The sequence below is a fragment of the Anolis sagrei genome, chromosome 5 (assembly GCF_037176765.1).
Source record: "Anolis sagrei isolate rAnoSag1 chromosome 5, rAnoSag1.mat, whole genome shotgun sequence".
Taxonomy (NCBI): Eukaryota; Metazoa; Chordata; class Lepidosauria; order Squamata; family Dactyloidae; genus Anolis; species Anolis sagrei.
The window spans coordinates 173076794-173098207 of NC_090025.1; the positions used below are offsets into that span (position 1 = coordinate 173076794).

At 39.7% G+C, this 21414-nt stretch overlaps 1 protein-coding gene across 1 annotated transcript; it reads left to right on the forward strand.

The window, feature by feature from the left end:
* The first annotated feature begins 337 nt into the window (after positions 1-337).
* LOC132775833 (cystine/glutamate transporter-like) lies at positions 338-19528 on the forward strand. The gene is made up of 12 exons (XM_060776847.2): positions 338-702; positions 3557-3683; positions 5970-6085; positions 6572-6697; positions 9067-9166; positions 9610-9654; positions 11849-11972; positions 13129-13232; positions 15397-15493; positions 16782-16931; positions 18054-18231; positions 19042-19528. The coding sequence occupies exons 1-12, from the start codon at positions 489-491 to the stop codon at positions 19104-19106; spliced, it is 1446 nt and encodes a 481-aa protein (XP_060632830.2). The 5' UTR covers positions 338-488; the 3' UTR covers positions 19107-19528.
* The last annotated feature ends 1886 nt before the right edge of the window (positions 19529-21414 follow it).

Here is a 21414-nt window from a genome sequence, read left to right on the forward strand (position 1 = left end):
GACTCATATTCATAGGTTGCCAAAAGTGGACATCAACCTAATGGCAAATATTGTCAGTATTTCTCCCTAGATTTAAAGAAACATATTATTATCCACACATAACTGGTACTGGACACAAACATACTGCTAACAAAGCCAAGTAGAGAACATTCATATAGGATGTGAACTTGTTGTCTGCAAAATCTAGAACTGGACATATATCGCATGTAGTGATAAATATGTCAACTGTTCATATTTCCTGGAATTTCAGCCCTGCTTCTCTTTCAACCTGATATTTTTGGTTCAATATTTGTTTACTTCACATTATTGCATGGGCTTCGCCGCCAAACTGTGCTGTCCCTACTGAGCAAAGAGCAAGAGAGGAAAAGGAGGGGGTAAAGGGAGAGAGTAGAACAGAAATTCACGCAGAGGCCAGGAAAGGAACTCAGTTTTGAGTTAGATACAAAGACCTCCTGGGTGGTTTAGCGGGAACAGAGAACACATCAAAAATGGGGACTTGCAGGAAAAAGAGACGTTCAACAGATGAGAAAGAGGCTGTTTTCCTGAGAAAGAAAATCACCCTCATTCGGGCTATTGCATTGGCTGTAGGTACCATGGTGGGTAGTGGTATCTTCATTTCTCCCAAAGGGGTGTTGAAAAACTCAGGCAATGTAGGGATCTCATTACTCGTGTGGCTGGCTTGTGGGATCCTGTCTCTGTTTGGTGAGTTAATTATTTTTCTTCATTTTAATTCTTTAAGATTTGTTTTTAAGCCAAGGGGTGATAATGAATAAAGCACCTGTTGCAAAAACAAAAATCACAGAGACAGTGGTTTATTTGCTAAGGAGAGTGCACTGATACAGGAAATGTATGGAGTAAATCACTCAAAATGGAGAGGGGCAATTTCCAATTAAATGGAAACGGTACATTGTAGAGTAGCATTTCTCAACCTGGGAGTCAAAACCCCTGGGGGCTCATGAGGGGATGTCAGAGGGGCCGCCAAAGACCATCAGAAAAATACAGTATTTTTTGTCGGTCATGGGGGTTCTGTGTGGGAAGTTTGGCCCAATTCTATCATTGGTAGGGTTCAGAATGCTCTTTGATTGTAGGTGAACTATAAATCCCAACAACAATAACTCCCAAATGTTAAGTTCTACTTCCCCTAACTCCCCCAGTGTTCACATTTGGGCATATTAAGAATTCATGCCAACTTTGGCCCAGATCCATCACTATTAGAGTCCACAGTTCTCTCTGGATGCAGGTGAACTACAACTCCAAAACTCAAGATCAATGCCCACCAAACCCTTCCAATATTTTCTGTTGGTCGTGGGAGTTCTGTGTGCCACGTTTGGTTCAATTCCATCATTGGTGCAGTTCAGAGTACTCTTTGATTGTAGGTTAACTATCACTCCCAGCAATTTGTGCCAAATTTGATACAGTGAATACATTCTGCATATCATATATTTACATTATGATTCATAACCGTAACAAAATTACAGTTATGAAGTAGCAACAAAAATAATTTTATGGTTGGGGGTCACCACAACATGAGGAACTGTATTAAGGGGTCTCGGCATTAGAAAGGTTGAGAAACGCTGTTGTAGAGCACGTTCACATTCCACAATATCCACAAAGTCTTCTCCAGCACCACATTCCAAATGAGTTAATTTCCTTCCTTCCAGTTTTCTTCACTGTTCAGCTTCCTCAACCATATGTAGAAATGAGAAATACAGTGGTATACACAATCCCAACTTTATTAGTTAAGGACATATTATCTCCACACTGCAGGATCTAGCCAATGCATATCTGCCCTTCCAAGTCCTAGCTTCCTTCTGATTTCTTGACTGCATCTCAGTTCTGATTAATGACTGAGCCAACACAGGGAAAAACGTTAAAGTATTTCAGTGCCTTCATCATCTGCTTTAAAGTTATGCAAGTTTTCTGTGGTAATTTCTTTTGTTTGCTGAATGATTTACTTTGAATTTTCTTGCTTTACTTTTTTCAGTGATTGTTCCAAACCTTTCCTATTTTCTGCTAGTAGTATGGTGTCATTTCATGTCTTAAATTGTTGATGTTCCTTTCCTCAATTTTCACACCTCCTTCCTCTAGGTCTAACCTTTCTTTATGCATGTTATATTCACTCCCATTTTTTGAAAGATGTTGTTGTTCATTCATTCAGTCGCTTCCGACTCTTCGTGAACTCATATTTGAAAAATAACCCATAGCTTTTCATGATCTAAACAATCAACTGTGGCATTATAATTAAACTTCTTTGGAAGGCTTCATTACCCAATTTCCAATATGATCCCTAGCCCTTCTACCTTTCCAGAATCCAGCTTGGCCATCTTGCACTTCTCACTCCATATATGGTAAAGGTCTTTCTTGCAGAATGTTGAACATCACTTTGCCTGCATTGGATATTCATGCAATGGTGCTAGAGTTACTGCAATCCCTAGTGTTGCCTTTCTTAGGGATTGGAATATATATTGAGCATTTTCAAACTGTGGGCCATTGTTTTCTTTTCCATATTTGTTGACAAACTAAAATAGATTCTGTGTCTGTAGGTTATGTCTTTCTTCTCCTTCTCACATGTTCCTATAATGTGAGTTGTGCAGCTTCAGACTTTCCTTTCACCTCGGAGCACGTCAACAGTTGAACATCCTTTCAGCTTGAGTCAGGTTGCATCATTAGCCACAGTACAACTCATAGTTGTCGTCTGGAGTGCTACAGAACTTCACAAAGTGCCATCTATTATTTTATTTAAAGTATTTGTATCCCATCCTCCTCAACCCCCGAAAGGGGACTCAGGATGGCTTACAATTGGCAATCATTAGATGCTGACAAAGAAACAGAGCACAGCAGTTAACATGAACAGATCAACAGCACTACCATTCATTTAAAAAATTCATTTTCTGGTCCACCAATGGCACTACCATTTTTTGTGGTGGGTTTATGTGCTTCCATTAGGCAAAAGGCTATGCTGATTCCAGGAGTGCTACTGGTAGGGTTTCTTATAGCAGATAAGCTTTTGCTCAAGAGCCAAACTAAAATGTGCCAAAAAAGCCCTGGGCAACTGCAGTACTGAAAGGTGACACTGGCAGAGGGCCCTTCTAGACAGGCCCTATATCCCAGGGTCTGATCCCAGGTTTTCTGCTTTAAACTGGATTATACGAAACCATACTGTCAGATAATCTGGGATAAATGGTACACCTGAAATCAAATCCTGGTATATAGGGCCAGTCTGGAAGTGCCCAAAGGTTCCCTCTATAATAAAATAATCTTACACACACACACACACACACACACACACACTGAGTGCCTGTGTGTGTACCATTCTAATTTTATGCATTTTCAGTTAGCATCACTATAACCAATTTCAGTGGAAGAGAATTTCCATCTCACTGTGCATAGACCTAGGAAAATTACTCATGGAGATAAAGGATTGTACTAGTGCTTTGACTGTGCCATGATATGCCTAATTACTCAGCAATCATTTCCATTGAATTCAATAGGATTTGACTTCCAGATAAGAGGCTAAGGAATTGCCATCTACCTAAGTATCTTGATTTCTTTTTAGGTGCTCTGTGTTATGCAGACCTGGGCACAAGCATCACAAAGTCTGGGGGACATTACATCTACCTTCTGGAGACACTTGGGCCCTTGCCAGCCTTCCTAAGATTATGGGCTGAATTCGTTATGATCCGGTAAGGGAAGCCTTATTTTCATTGCTGGGTTAAAAAAAAGTGTGTGGGGGGGGTGGAATTCCAGACTATATGGAAGGGTTTTATTGGAAGCTTTGTCTCTTTAAATCTCCCCATTGTGGGCATGTTCCAGCTGTGTTTTTAGAAGTAGCCAGCTGGCGAAAGCAGCACCACTGAGATCTAACAAATGTTGAAGAAGGGAGTGCAAAAGGCATCTAAGAAAGACCCAGAGCAGAGAGGAAGAATGAACAAAGGAAAGAATAATAGGGCAAATCCTAGAAGAGAATCAATATATATATATATTTAAGAATTGCTACAAACCAAAGCCTATCATCCAGGCTTGAGACAGGAAAATATTTTTTTCACCAATATACAGAGGTCATTGTACTTTTTGCAGTAGAGGCCACTGCTATAATAAAAGGTTTGTGGCTCTATGGAAACCAGGTTGATATATGATCTCCCCTTCCCCCTAACCATCTCTGAGAGCTGTTAGATAAACAGAACCGTCTGCCACTGAACATCTGGGGGCTGCTTTGCCTGAGGAGGAGTTCACAGCTTATTCAAGAGAAGCCTTGCAATGGGAGAAGGGGCTGATAACTACCCACTGCCCCTTCTCCATGTCAGTGCGGCACAACGCAAACTGTTTCCATTGAACATCGCACAAAAGTAGGAATGTGTTCCCTTCCTTGTTTGTTTTGGATGTCGCCATGAATGTCACAGAAGTTAGTGACCTGAGTGGGAGAGAAAAGTCATTTCCATCCCAACAGATGCAAGGGAGAGGGAAGAAAAGACATGTGAAAAAAGAACAGACTCCAGAATATATTTCAGAAGAGTAGCTATGTTTGTTTGATTCAACTTGCCACTATTTGTACATCATAATATTTTACTACATGGTAAAAGTTTGAGTGTGTGTGTGTGTGTGTGTGTGTGTATCACCTTTGGTTATGAACATATTTGTTTAAGAAGAGCTAACTTGGCTAAATTTAGGATACAGCAATGAAATATTCTAGGAGGATTATTCTGTGAGGGGAAATACACAATAAAAGGTAAAGATAAAGGTTTTCCCTTGACATTAATTCAAGTTGTGTCCAACTCTTTGGGGTGGTGCTCATCTCCATTTCTAAGCTGAAGAGCCGGAATTGTCCGTAGACACTTCTAAGGTCATGTGGCTAGCATGACTGCATGGAGCGCCATACCTTTCCTATTGATCTACTCACATTTGCATGTTTTCAAACTGCTAGGTTGGCAGAAGCTGGGGCTAACAGTGGGAGCTCACCCTGCTCCCCAGATTCAAACTGCCAACCTTTCAATCAGCAAGTTCAGCAGCTCAGTGGTTTAACCTGCTGCAACACCAGAGGTCCCAAAATATTTTGTGTAAACACCTTTTTTGTGGATCTTGCTTCAAAATGCTGTCTCAGTCACCTTGGGAGATACAAAAACAATCAAACCACCTAAGCTGGAGCAAGTTGGCCACATTTTTATTTTGGATTCAGCTGAGTAATGTTGGCGTATCATGAGGTACATATTCAGGTACAGAATAAGCTGCCTGTTATCTGATCAAACCATCTCCGCAGGCTGTTTGCCAGAGAGATAACCCAAGGGGTGACATATGGGAAGCCATGTGGGCACACAGCATTTCTTTGGTTCCAGCTACTTATGGGTGAGGCTGGCCTTTGACCTTTGAACTAAGCTGACCCCCACATCCTGTGCCCCAAGGTCTTCTAAAAGGAACCTCAACAGAGGATCAAGTGAGTTTAGTGATTCCCCTATTCCCCAAATTGGATCTTGCCCCATGCCACACTGCCCACAAGTTGTGAGATTAGTTTGAATGTACAAATATACAAGTTACACTATTTCAAACTGGCAACAATCCATAGACCAGGATTCAAATGCATGGCTTACTCTCCAGTTGTTTGATCATGTTTTAAGGACAAACTATGGCTTATACCAGGACAACATTGTCCCCAAATATGGCAGAAACGGGTTCATTTTTGCAATCAGAAATACCTTTCTGTTGTGACTTTCAAATTTATCATGGCCATTTCCAGTTCTGATAGGAGCTGGGTTTTAGGGCACATTGTAAAGAATTGGGATAGGCTGGGGGGATACGAAAAGTATTGGGGCCATACTTTGTTCAATTTGGATGATTAGTAGGCATTTCTTTCAGCATGTTAGAGCTGGAAAGGCATGAAAATAGATGCTAAAACATGTAAGATGCAAAAAACAATGTACCCAAATAAGCCAAAAAGAATCCATTTGAGAATTTGAAGTTTTTGCATTTCATTCTAGGCCTGCAAATATGGCTGTGGTGTCCCTGGCGTTTGGTCGCTATCTAATCGAGCCTTTCTTTGCCCCATGTAACGTTCCTCCCTTGGCTGTGAAATTGATCACTGCAACTGGAATCAGTGAGTACCAACTTACATTAAACATCTATGTATCTATGTGCCATATTTCACACCTTCCGATATCTTATATATGAAAAGCAAGGCAAATGTGGGCAAGCATCATAAAAGTATGCTCAAAATGGCAAAAGTTAATCTGGTAGAGTGTGCAAACTTGTTTTTGCCTAAATCTATTGGGCAGAGCAAACTTCCGCCTCCTCCTCTCATCTTTGAGTTGATCTCAAATGAAAAGAAGTTGATGGGGGGGGGGGGGGGGGACATTTTCAAAGTATCTGAAAAAGTAGAATGAAAAATGCTTAATCAAGACTTTCAGCAAAATAAGGACAGCTAGAGGACATGCACATTTCCCTGAAATACAGTTAATATAGTTAATGTTTTTTAAAATTATGTTGAAAGAAACTTGTTACTGGTTTCCTGCATGTGTAAAAAGAACAGTTAACAGCCATTTCCACACTGAGTTCTCATAATGTTTCTTTTTTCCTTTCCTAGCTCTAGTAATAGCTCTAAACTGCTGGAGTGTTAGCTGGTCAGCAAACATACAGACAGTGTTGACTGCCCTCAAGATGATCACTATTGGACTTGTTATTGTTCCTGGGATGGTGGCTCTTGGGAATGGTAAGGCCATTCAGAATACAGCTTTTGAAGTGAGATGGAAATGTTGGTAGGTTGGGATCCCCTGTAATTTTGACAAATTTTTCTCTAGGCTCCAATCTGAAACATGAAGGATCTGGCCAAGGTGCTGAATCTATTTTGAGGGGCAGATTTCAGCACCTTGGATAGGTCTTCAGGGCCATTCAAGCATCCGTTGAAATGAAGGGAAGCAAAAATGTATTGTGCAGACTAGGATTTAAATCCATGCCCAGCTATGGAAACCCACTGGGTGATCTTGAACAAGTCACATTATCTCAGCCTTGGTGGAAAGCAAGGGCAAACCTCATCTAAAGAAATCTTGTCAAGAGAACTCCATGATAAATTTGCCTTAGAATCACCATAAGTCAGAAGTTGCTTGAAGAAAAACAAGCAGAATAAGAAGAAAAGAAAGAAGAAAAGAGTGGGAATTGTCAGAAGAAAACAAAAGGATGATGGAGGAGACCAAATGGAGAACAAACTCCAGCTAAATTTGAATGGTTGACCATATGCTCTTCTATAAAGAGAGCAGACTTCTATTTGAAGGCATCCTCTGTTTGTAGAGCTGTGCAGTCTAGGTCTGATTCAAAGAATTTTTAAGGAAAACAAAACAAAAAAGGATCTAGAAGTTTCTCATCCACAGTAAATATCTGGAAACCAGACTGGGTAGGCTTATATTTGGTCACAGTATTCCCCGTTATGGGGAGAGGAATTTGATTTCTATTCAAATGTCAGGTGTTTTATACCTATCACAGGGGTTTTCTTGACAAAATTTGCTCAACGTGGATTTGCCTTTGCCTTCCTCTGAGGCCGAGATAGTGTGACTTGCCTAAGGTCACCCAGTCAGTTTCCATGGCAGAGTGGAGATTCAACACACAAAACACAGCACCATGCTGCTTATCTGAAGTTCACATATCAATTCTGTTCTAAAAAAAAACCTGACAAATAATGATAATAAAAACACAAGAAGAAAAGCACATGCCATATAGCTTTGTTCAGGTTGCCTTCTGACCATTTCACTGGCCCTGTGCTGGAATATATAATTGGGGAGCCTGTGGCTTTGCAAATGCTAGTAGCCAGTGTGCAAGTTGATGGGTACTGGAGTCCAACAAATTCTGGAAGACACAATTTCCCAGTTTCTGAACTAGATAGATGCTAGACTTTGAGTTGGCCAAACAAGACTCCTTCTTATACTATTCCTTATAAGACAAATAAACCCGTACTGTTGGCCCTCTGTGTCCACAGATTATGCACCCACAAATTCAACCATCTACATATTTAATTCTATTTTAATGTTCATATTTTTTAGCTTTTTGGTTGTATTGCATTGGTTTTACTGCAAGCTGCTTTGGGTCCTTTTTGTAGAGAGAAAAAGCTGGGTATACATAAACCTAAGCCTAAACCTAAACCTAAACCTAAACCTAAACCTAAACCTAAACCTAATAATAATAATAATAATAATAATAATAATAATAATAATAATACGGCTCTGGCACAAGCCAGTAAAGGTGGTCCCAGTGGTGATTGGCACACTGAGTGCAGTGCCTAAAACCTTGGCCTGCACTTAAAAATAGATTTCAAAACAGTTTTAGAATTCCCACTTCCCGTGTTCAGGTTAGTTCTTGTGGTTTATGAAAAAATATTGTCGTATTACCATTCAATCTAAAGTATGGATATTAGATTGAATGGTAATTTGAATGGTATTTTTTTTCATAGACCACTAGAACTAACCTGACCACGGAAGTGGGAATTCTAAAACTGTTTTGAAATCTAATTTCTACTTTACACCATTTACCTTGGACGTAGACATAGAGAGCTGTGTCTAATTGACGTTGCTGCACTTAAAAACAATCAGCACTGACAAAATTACCACCTGTCAGCTGCAAAAGGCCACCCTACTCAGAACTGCACGCATTATTTGCCAATACATCACAAAGTCCTAGACACTTGGGAAGTGTCCAATGTGTGATCAAATACAAAAGGCAGCATAGTGATCTTGTTTGCTGTGTACTTATCTTGTTATGTATAAAATAATAATAATAATAATAATAATAATAATAATAATAATACATCTTGCAAATATTCTGGGTTGCTTTGATTGTGTGTTCCTGCATGGCAGGGGATTGGGCTGGATGTCTCTTGTGGTCTCTTCCAACTCTATGATTAGAAAATAATTCCAAAAACCAAGCCTTGATTTTACCATTTTAGATAAACGAGACCATTTTGCTGTGCCATTGCATATAATAAAACTTGAGCATCCATGGATGTTGGTGTCCATGTCAGGGGTTGTGATTGGGCCCTGGAACCAAACACCAGCAGATAACAAGGGCCCACTGTTTTATTTCTGTTTTCATCAGGTCACTATGAAAATTTCCATGATAGCTTTGACACAACTTCATTGGTAATTGAAAAGCTTCCTCTCGCTTTTTATTCTGGGATGTTTGCCTATGGTGGATGGTAAGTCTGTAGGTGATCCTACTTCCTCCTATCTCAATGGCTTAAAAGGCAAGACATAAGTTCAAAGAAACTGATCCAACCATCAATGAATTTGGGGATGTGGAATTTCTCCTGCTCGTCTGTACGCATAACAATATAGTGTAGTAAATCTTCCATTAAAAATCTCAAATCTTATTCTTCAATAAAAACAAACAAACAAAATGTGCATATGATTCCAGCACAATCTGGTGCAATTAGTTCTGTTGTGCTCAATGGCTCTTGCTCATGGTGAGTGTGCAAATCTAAGCAACTGCTTCAAAATTTAGTGAGACTCCATTCAGAGTAAGCAAGACTAAACTCTTTTTGAAAACTTTGTTTGCCTTGCAAGTTATTTGAATGTTCACTTCATCTTGCAAACTCTACATAAATGTATTTAATTGTAGACTTCTCATTTCATATTTCAGGTTTTATCTAAATTTTGTAACTGAAGAAATTGTGAATCCTAAACGGTGAGTAGGAAAAAAAAAATAAACTTCGTATTTCTTTTTTGTCCTTAACTGGCTACTTTCAATGCAGACCTTAAATAATTTGTACCATATTTCTTTGATTGTAAGATGCTATCAATTCAATACCACCAACAGAAAAGGCTATCTATCTATCTATCTATCTATCTATCTATTTATCACCTATTATTATTATTATTATTATTATTATTATTAGATACACAACAAAATTAGTACACAGCAAACAAGATCACTCTGCTTGCTTTGGTATGTGATCACACGTCGGACACTTCCCTGCCATGTCAACTCCACTGGCTGCCGGTCCATTTCCAAGCACAATTCAAAGTGCTAGTCTTGGCCTATAAAGCCCTATACGGCTCTGGCCCAGCTTACTTGTCCGAACATATCTCCCTCTACATTCCACCTCGTAGTTTAAGATCCACCGGAGAGATCCCACCAGCCTCGCAAACAAGTCTGGTGGGGACAAGGGACAGAGCCTTCTTGGTGGTGACCACCCGCTTGTGGAATTTGCTCCCTAGGGAGATCAGGTCAGCTTCATCCCTTCTTTTCTTTCGGAAAAAAAAATGAAATCATGGTTTTGGATCCAGGCCATTGGCCAGCAAGCATGACGGCACTTTGGACATCAAACTGGACCATATGATTGTGATAATAATGGAAATGGCTACATGATTGTGATAATTAATGTTTTATTATTTTTAATCTATTGTTTTATTTATTGTTTTTATTGCTGTATATTGTAATATTTGTGGCATCAAATTTTTGCCACTGTAATCCGTTCTGAGACACACCCCCCCCCCCCCAAGGGGTTGAGAAGGGTGGGGTAGAAATGTTGTAAATAAATAAATAAATATCAGCTAATCACCACTGGGACCATCTTTACTTGCTTCTACCAGAGTCTTTGTAATGTGATCTTTAAATCCTCGTATCATGTAAGCTTTTCCAGTTGTTTCTCATCAAATCTGCTGTCACCTGGGATTGTAACATTGATAATCCATACTTCGTATTATTATTATTATTATTATTATTATTATTATTATTATTATTAAGGAGCTGGGCATGTTTAGCCTGAAGAAGAGAAGGCTGAGAGGAGATATGATAGCCATGTACAAATATGTGAGAGGAAGCCACAGGGAGGAGGGAGCAAGCTTGTTTTCTGCTTCCTTGGAGACTAGGATGCGGAACAATGGCTTCAAACTACAAGAAAGGAGATTCCATCTGAACATGATGAAGAACTTCCTGACTGTGAGAGCTGTTCAGTAGTGGAACTCTCTTTGGAAGCTTTTAAACAGAGGCTGGATGGCCATCTGTCAGGGGCGATTTGAATGCAATATTCCTGCTTCTTGCCAGGGGGTTGGACTGGATGACCCATAAGGTCTCTTCCAACTCTTTGATTCTATGATTCTATGATGATGATGATGATGATGATGATGATGATTAATAATAATAATAATACCCACTTTATCTTCCCAAAGGAGACTCAAAGCGGCTATCATCTATCTATTATTCACTCACAATTCTAAGACTCACCCCATTTTTGGATATGTTTATAAGGCAGGGTGGGGGGAGTGTGGCTTAGAATTAAAAAAAAACACAGTAGTTTAGGGAATGGCTCCTGCCAGGTGGTTTGACAGTTCAACAAAGCAGGGATTTCCAACATATGGAGAGATGGTTCTCCTTTAGAGAGAATAGGAATTGTCATTCAAGCACCTCTGATGGTTTCACTTGCTAGTGATGCTCGCTAAGCTGCCTTGGCCAGTGATCAGGGATTCTGGGAACTGAAGTCGCAAACACCTGGAAAGACGGAATTTGGCCTACAGCAACATTTCTCATGCTATCTGATGTGGGGAACCAGCAAATTCCTAAACACTACAAAACAATGTGCCAGGAGCCAGTAGCATATATGTTCCCGTTGGCTACAACTGTTTCTTTCTTTCCTGGAAACTCTCCAAGGATTAGCAGCTGATACACATGGATTGGCACCAGGCCCTATAAGAATGTTCACTTTTAAGAAATATTTCTAAACTACTTGCAAACCCTATTTGATAAAAGCATGCACTTATCTATTTGTCCGTTCTAACATTCACATCTTCAGTATTAATAAAGAGGGAAAGAGCCAAAGACTGAAAGTAGCATACAGTTGAAGATGAACTCTTAACAAATATATACTTTTTGTCTCTAGAAACATCCCATTGGCTGTCGTGATATCCTTGACTGTTGTCACAGTTGGTTACCTCCTTACTAACGTATCTTACTATGCAATCCTGACACCACAAGAAATCCTCAACTCCGATGCAGTAGCTGTCGTGAGTATAAGGTTTCCATTTTAAATCATTATTTCCCAGATTGGGAAAAGAGAAGAGGGAATTCCCTAGAAGGCAAAGTAGACTTTGGCTTAATTTTGAAAAACAGATTGTACATGCTACTGCCTAAAGCAGACATATGTTTCCACGGGAGAAAAAAGGAATAAAATATCACTTTCCAAACAGAAGTTTGGTTGGAATTACTACATGGATTTGATTCTTTCTAGCTTGAGACCTCTCCACTTAGCAGAAGGTGAAAAGCTTTCTCGCTTCCATTTATTATTAGGAAACATATGTCTGTTTGGCTGGCCTTCAGCCTTTCATCAATTTGATCAATATTTTTTTAAAAATCTATAAATAAATTGTATGTTTATGCATTCACACACACACAGAGAGAGAGAGAGAGAGAGAGAGATCATGCTTCTATATAACAAAGTGATCTGCTCTGTGAAACAATTTGGAAAGAAAGTTTGTCTATTTTTGAAGTGTGAACTGCATTGATATTTGGTTAATTTTGTTTTCCCCTTTTAACGTGATGATTTAAAGCAGTCGTTCCCAACCTTTTGATCAGGGACCACTTGACCAAAGATCACTTGACCAAGATCCACTTTGACCAGGTCCCACTCTCCAACTTCAGTACCAAAGGGTTATGAATCGGTTTCTGGTCAACTTTAGATTCAGTTTGGTTATTTGGGGTGCTGATTCAGAAAATTCCATTAGATAGACCACATCAGCTCTAGTTTCTGATACAGAATATATACCATTCAGTAGTCTCCCTCTGTTCACCCACAGAAAACTATATTTAATAAGCCTCGGCACTATAACAGGGTTTTGCGAGACCAATCGCTCTTGTTGGAATGGTGTATATTGTCGTTCTTGCGTACCACTGGTGGTCCATGGACAACAGGTTGGGAACCACTGATTTAAAGTGATTTAATATTTTTTTATTGCACTCTTACTGGGTGAACTGAAACTATACTCTTTTAATTATCGTTGTTGTTTTTATAGTTCATTTTCCAAATAGATGGAGAAATATAAAGAGGGAAGGAGACATTGATTGACTGAACAGATTTCTTCTTCTTCTTCTTCTTCTTCTTCTTCTTCTTCTTCTTCTTCTTCTTCTTCTTCTTTCTACTCCTACTCCTACTCCTTCTTCCAGAGCTTTGCTGATAAGGGTTTCAAGAGCATTTCCTCTGTGATCCCAATCCTTGTAGCTCTGTCATGTTTTGGAGCTTTGAACGGAGGAATTTTTGCTGCTTCAAGGTAAACATTTTAAACACTGCATATCAGTTATAAGAAATCTTATTGTTACTCCTGACTAGAGTACATCCATTTACTCAATAGAATCCATCTTTCTCCTGACTCACCATTCAACAAGAGAATCATAGAAGGCAGAAGCATAGAAGCATAGAGACCACATGGGCCATCTAGTCCAACCCCCTGCCATGCAGGAAAAGCACCCCTGACAGATGACCATCCATCCAGCCCACTGTTTAAAATCCTCCAACGAAGAGCTTCCATGACAGAGAGTTTCACTGCTGAACAGCTCTTATAGTCAGGAAGTTCTTCCTAATGTTCAGGTGGAATCTCCTTTCTTGTAGTTTGAACCCATTGCTCTGAGTCCTAGTTTGTGGGCAGCAAAAAACAAGCCTCTTCCCTCTTCCTTATGACATCCTTTTATATATTTATACATTGCAATCCTTTCTTTCTGCAGGCTAAACATACTCATCTCTTTGGGATGCTCCTCATAGGGATTCATGGTCTTCAGACCTTTGATCATTTTAGTCACCCTCCTCTGGACACCTTTCAGCTTGTCCAGAGGTCTAATCAAAGCAGAATAGAAGGGCACCATGACTTCCCTTGATCTAGACACTATACTCCTTTTGATGCAGCCTAAAATCACATGGGCTTCACATTCTTGGCTCATGTTCAACTTGTTGTCCACAAAGACTCTTAAGATCTTTTTCACATAGACTGTTGTCAAGCCAGTCACCTATCCAGTATCTATTCATTTCATTGTTTTCTGCCTGAATGTAGTATCTTACATTTGTCCTTGTTTAAATCCATTTTATTCGTTTTGGCCCAACTCTCTAATCTGCGAAGGTCATTTTGAATTCTGATCCTGTCTTCTGGAGTATTAGCTATCCATCATTGGTGTTATCACTCGATACACTCGATAAGTATGCTTTCTAAACCTTCATCCAAGTCATTATGAAAGACGTTGACTAGTACTGGGTCCAGGACTGAACCCTCGGCACTCCACTAGCCACTTCTTTCCAGGATGAAATGAAACCATGAGCACCCTTTAGGTTCGGTCACCATCTAAGTGTAGTGTGGTGGAGGCTCCTTCTTTGGAGGCTTTTAAACAGAGGCTGGATGGCCATCTGTTGGGGGTGCTTTAAATGCGATTTTCCGGCTTCTTGGCAGGGGGTTGGACTGGATGGCCCACGAGATCTCTTCCAACTCTATGATTCTATGTAAAGAAGGGGCAGGATCTTGCCCTTCCTTGTATGCTGAGGCAAAAACAATCTGCTGCAGCTGCTCTTAGCTTGTGTGTTCTTCCTCCTTAATAACTTTGGCCATCTTGACCACATTCTGATGTTGCTTCCCCGTAAGTCCAAGTCTTCATCAGTCAAAAGTTGGAGTTTAGTCAATAAGATTCTGTGTGTACTTCAAATCTTTGCCTGATCTAACAGTGCATTTACAGTGTAGAATTAATGAATTTTGACACAACTTCAGCTGCCATGTCTCAGTGCTATGGAATTGTGGGAGCTGTAGTTTGGTGAGGCACCAGCACCCTTTGACATCCTAGGATTACAACTCCTAGGGTGCCATAGCATTGAACCATGGTAATTAATATTGTGTCAAACTGCATTAGTTCTATAGTGTAGTTGCATTTTAGGACTGCCCTCTTTCAAAATTGGAGCTTAGGAAAATCAGATTTTTTTGGACTTCATTTCCTGTCTTCCAGCCACTTATAGTCAAACAACTACCTTTTTAAAACTCTGAGAATGTAGAAGCAAGGAGCGGAAATGACAGAGAGCTGTTCCTTCTCTACAGAAATTCCAATTATATCATCATTTCACTAAGGTACAACTTCAAGAATGTGCATTTGCTGTATATATATCACTTCAGAAGCTGTAACAGAAAAAGGTTCAAGACACTGGCAAATTGTGGTGAAAGAAACTCAGCACAAGTCTAGTATGAATGTAACATTTCTCCCCTTTCAGATATTTCCTAAAATATGTTCTATCCCTATCTTTTTCTGAAATTGGAATTTCTATGGTGAACTATTTGTAGGATCAACACAGAACAGAACACTGCAGTGATCCTAGTAGGTGGCAAGGAAGCTTAATTCAATGTCTGACCACCACTTGGTAGTGATAATTAAATATATGGCATATTTAAAGCTGGCTTTGTTCTACAGGATGCTGTTTGCAGCTGCAAGAGAAGGACAGTGGCCAGCTCTGTTTTCAATGATACACCTTCAAAGGCACACTCCTCTCCCGGCCCTGATATTAATGGTATGAGCTTTACAAGGTTTAGAATGATCAGGAAACGGACTCACCCACTTCCCCAAACCTAAATGAATGTATAGGACAGGCGGAAATGAGAAGCAGACATTGGGTTGTTTTTACAGGATGGTACTTTATGATCACAGGAGGCCTAACTTGTATTTTTTTCAAGGAAAGAACATAAAATGACTTTTTAATGGTGCAGTTTCAGTCAGCCCTCTGTATCCATGGATCAACTATTTTTTAAAAAAATGCCAAAAAGCAAATCCTGATTTTGTCATTTTTTAGAAGGGACCTCATTTTATTACATCATTCTATATAATGGGACTTGAGAATCCACAGATTTTGATATCCATAGGTTCTGGCACCAAAATTCAGCAGATACCAAGGGCCCACTCTATTTTGTCTTGTTCAGCCTTTAAAATGGGTTCACATAACTTACATCCCACCTACTAATACATTCAAGTTAAATTTTGTCCTTATATGCAACTCTGGAATACACTGATTTAGACAAATCTGTGATCAGGACTAAAAATGAAGTTTTTGTAAAAGGATAATGTTTATGCAAATCAGTCCCATCTATATAAATAAAAATATAATGTTCGTTTGTGGGATTAACATAACTCAAAAACCACTGGACGAATTGACCTCAAATTTGGACACAATACACCTTATCAGGCCAACAAGTGACCATCACTCATAAAAATACGGAAAACACAGTGGAAGGGACTTTAAAAGCCAAAAATTAAAAAATACATTACAACGCATGCACAAAATCACATATATACACACACAAAACACATAATATACACAGACTGGGCCACTGCAAGGCATGGCAGGGGACATCTAGTTGTGTATAATAAAGTACTAAAATAGCAGATCAGTTTTAGACCATAGACCTCTTCACACTACAGAATAAATCCACATTAAATCCAGTTGCTGCCTCCTGCAAAATTCTGGGGTTTGTAGTTTAGGGAGGAGCCTTTAACAGCCTCACTAAACTAAAAACCCTGGAATTCTGCAGGAGGTAGAAACTGGATTGAAAGTGGATTCATTCTCTAGTGTGAATGAAGTAAATGCTACTACAGATGCTGATTAATAAGGGCAATTCCTCCAAAGGAAGTGGATAAAATGGTGTTATATTTTGTTGTCCTGCAAACGTTTTTTTCAAAATGTTTTCAAATTTTTCAAGTTAATGGCTAGATTGGATATCTGGTTCATGCTTGTTAAAATGTTGTAGTACAAATTGTTTTAGATGTAAATAAACAAAATAAATAAACATTTTTTCTGTATTCAGTTGCCATTGATTTATGTAATGGTGTCCATTGGTGACCTCTATGGGTTGCTGAACTTCTACAGCTTCGCACGCTGGCTCTTTATAGGACTTGCCACATTAGGCCTAATGATACATCGGTACCGGCATCCAGAAATACCAAGACCATTTAAGGTAAGAAGTGAAAGATTGAAAATATTGCATGGAAAGAGTGGAACTACAATGCCAGAAATATCTTCCCAGTGCAGATGTAGTGTTTAAGTGTGTTTTGTTATAAGAATTCAAATGTACGCTGAAGCCAATAGTTTTGCCAAACTATGATTTACGAAATTTAGAATGAGACTTCCATATAGGACCTCGCAGTTTTCTCAATATAGATGAAAACACTGGATGCTATCCTTGATTATTATTAATCCTTAACCATGGCTTATGTATCCACTATGCAAAAAGACAACATAAATGAAGGTGCTACTGTTTTGCATCACGTTAAAGGGAAATATGAATGAAAATAATTTAATACAATGGTTCCCAACCTTTTTTGACCAGGGACCACTCTTCAACATTAGTACCAAAAGGGTTACAAATCAGTTTTTGGTCAACTTCAGATTTGGTTGGTCATTTGGGGTGCTGATTCACAAAATTGCATTGGATAGACCACATCAGCTCTATTTCTGATGCAGAACATATGTCATCCAGGAGTCACCATCTGCTCACCCACAGAAAACCATATTTAATCATCTAGAGCTATGTAGGAATAGTACTCTTTCATGAGTAGTCAGCCTCTCCCTTCCCGACATCCCTGTTGCCTCAGCATTATAAAAGGGTTTCGCAAGACCAGTCGCTCTCGTTTTCGCGTGGTTTTGAGAGAACGGTGTAGGTACGGTGAGGCCGCAGACCATATTTTTGTTATTGAGGATCACTAGTGGTCAATGGACCACAGGTTGAGAACCACTGATCTAATAGAATACCAAATTTATGTAAACTTGGTAAGAACAAAAGCAGTGAATACATTTTATTGATTAGCCTATTGGCTGTATCAAAAGGATAAGAACAAAAGCAAATCAAGGATACATGCGTACCCAAGATGCAGGAAGAGGGAGAAATGTGCATAATGAAGACGCCATAAAAAAGATCAAATCCCAGTTCACATTTGTTTTATTCCAGTTCAGAGAACGAATTGGGAACATCCTTATGCTCAATGTAGGGGCAGGTCATGGCTCCTATCTCCTATGTTTAAACCAACAAGTTTTGTTGCTTGTATATGCTTTTGATTTTTCGTCTTCATTTTGTGCTTAGGTACCTCTGGTTATCCCACTGGTATTTACCATAGCCTGCTTCTTTATTGTGGGGATGTCATTATATTCAGATCCTGTGAACACCAGTATAGGCTGTGCTATAACTCTGACTGGCTTGCCTGTTTATTATCTGGTGGTTCAGAAAACAAGAATACCAAGATGCTGCACATCCATATTCAGTAAGTATAACCAGCAGTGTGGACAAGGTTTGAAGAATTTGAAGTCCCTGCACCACACCTCTCATGTGTGGATTCCTCCATCAATCACATATTGGACTACAGGAAAAAAAGAAAACGATCCTCTTTTCTTCCTGATACTTTATGCAGAGGTTGACAGGTGCACAAGGCATTGGATGCTCTTGCTGTTAATTGCTGTCAAGTTGAATTTAACTTATGGTAACCCAATGAATAAGAGACCGCTGGGTCACCTTATCGTCAACAGCCTAGCTCAGATCTTGAAGACTCGGGGCCATGGCTTTCTTGATTGAGTTTATCCATCTGTAATGTGGTCTTATTCTTTCCTACTGCCATCTACCTTACCAAGAATTATTGTCTTTTCTAGTGAGTCATGTCTTCTCACAAGTAAACAGCATGAGAGTCTCAGTTTTGTTATCTTGGCTTTCAAAATTCAGGGAAATTTTTGGCCTCTGTGGTGGTGCCACCCTAGTAATACCACAAACTTTGCTATCAGCTACAGTGTCTCAAAACTTGTAAAGTGTCATAGAGATGTATATTTGTAGGTAAAAGTATGAAATATCAATATCCAAACGGCTGGAAACACGTACCCTTCTTTTACAGAATATAAAGCAAGGGTGGGACGAAGAACGGAGGAAGAACATTATTATTAAAGACAGTCACTTGCCTGACTTAACTGGCATTGGAGCCTAACACCTCCTGCAATGTTTCCTCTGCAGACAAGAATGACATTTCACAGTCAGCAACTAACACCTCAGTCTCAAAATTAATCTACCTTCTGTTACATTTGTTTAGATGCCATGACAGTGAAACTGCAGATCCTAATGAAAGTGACTCACCAGGAAGTCCAGACTTACTGAAGGAGTTGTGACACTGAGCAAGGACAACAGCATTGTAAAAGGACTTTCAAGGTGCCTTCACGCCGGTTTCCAAGGGCGCTCCTCATAATCGAACAGTGAGGAATACATCTCCAAGCCCCTTGTGATGAAGGAGAGAGAAATGTGGTGTACCATTCTTTTCTAACAAAACATTTTATCTTTATTTTTGAAAAGGAGCAAATACTCAGCTTCAACAAAGACATTCTAGTTTTGCTTATTTTGGTAGTTTTTTTCAGATACTAAAGCAGATTAATTGGCCAAACTAATGTGTATACTGAATGTTGTATGATAATAAAACCTGCTGGCCAGGTAGGAATGTTGTTTGCCTTATGACTGAATAGGAAGTGGAAAACTAAACATTACCTATATATGCTACAAATAAAGAAAAGTGCATGTTGCTTAAATGCAGGTGATCAGGTCATTCTAGGTAGTCCTATACATTCACTGATTTCCAATGCTATAAAATCCAATGCCGTGGATGTAGCGTACCTGGATTTCAGTAAGACCTTCGACAAGGTCCCCCATGACCTTCTGGCAAACAAACTAGTCCAATGTGGGCTAGGCAAAACTACGGTGAGGTGGATCAGTAATTGGTTAAATGGATGAACCCAGAGGGTGCTCACCAATGCTTCCTCTTCATCCTGGAAAGAAGTGACAAGCGGAGTGCCGCAGGGTTTGCAGACGACACCAAATTGGGAGGGATAGCCAATACTCCAGAGGACAGGAGCAGGATTCAAAACGATCTTGACAGATTAGAGAGATGGGCCAAAACTAACAAAATGAAGTTCAACAGTGACAAATGCAAGATACTCAACTTTGGCAGGAAAAACTAAATGCAAAGATACAGAATGGGGGATGCCTGGCTTGAGAGCAGTACGTGTGAAAAAGATCTTGGACTCCTCGTGGACAACAAGTTAAACATGAGCCAACAATGTGATGTGGCGGCAAAAATAGCCAATAGGAGCATAGTGTCTAGAGCTAGGGAAGTAATGCTACCCCTCTATTCTGCTTTGGTTAGACCACACCTGGAATATTGTGTCCAATTCTGGGCACCACAATTCAAGAGAGATATTGACAAGCTGGAATGTGTCCAGAGGAGGGCGACTAAAATGATCAAGGGTCTGGAGAACAAGCCCTATGAGGAGCGACTTAAGGAGCTGGGCATGTTTAGCCTGAAGAAGAGAAGGCTGAGAGGGGATATGATAGCCATGTATAAATATGTGAGAGGAAGCCACAGAGAGGAGGGAGCAAGCTTGTTTTCTGCTTCCCTGGAGACTAGGACGCGGAACAATGGCTTCAAACTACAAGAGAGGAGATTCCATCTGAACATGAGGAAGAACTTCCTGACGGTGAGAGCCGTTCAGCAGTGGAACTCTCTGCCCCGGAGTGTGGTGGAGGCTCCTTCTTTGGAAGCTTTTAAACAGAGGCTGGATGGCCATCTGTCAGGGGTAATTTGAATGCAATATTCCTGCTTCTTGGCAGGGGGTTGGACTGGATGGCCCATGAGGTCTCTTCCAACTCTTTGATTCCATGATTCTATGAAAGATGGAAAGGCAAAACTAACTCCAGATATTACTAGACACAATATTGAAAATAAAAAGAGATTCTACCTAAATATTAGGAAGAACTTTTTAAAATGCAAGAGCAGTTCAACAGCAAAACAGATTCCCTTGGAGGGTGATGGACTTTTCATATTTCGGAGGCTCTTAAAAAGAGTTTGAATTGACATCTTTAGTGGTATATTTTTTCATTGCAGAGGACTGGGATAGATGGTCCTTGTGGTCCCTTCCAACTCTGATTCTGCTAGTTTAATCTGTTACGGTTTCTAAAAACATCTTTGTAACAAATGAAGTTAATAGTGCTGAAAAATGATAAACTTCCAGTGTACAAGTTTAGAAACACGTGGTTAAGTATTTGTAAGCATAAAAATAGGGCTGTTTCACACTGAGCTTTGCATTTACAGTAGCAGTCTTCTGTCTTGGAAGCACTTTCAGAATATTAAGGCACTATTAATCCTTGAAAGTCAGGAAGCAAAAGAGTAAGGCAATGAGCCTTCTGAACCTAACATCGTTGTCAAGAGGCTTGAATTTCTCCCAGGTGTTTGCTGTAAATCTAATCTGTTTAATACCCCAATTATACAGTTGGCTGTCTCAAAAGTACACTAGCATTATATTTCATGTGGACAGGTGCAAAACAGGGCAAGCCCTGATAATTTAAACCACTTGTTAGATTAATCTTTTTTAAAATTAAAATACCGTAACTCCAATAAAATACAACCAATACATTCAGG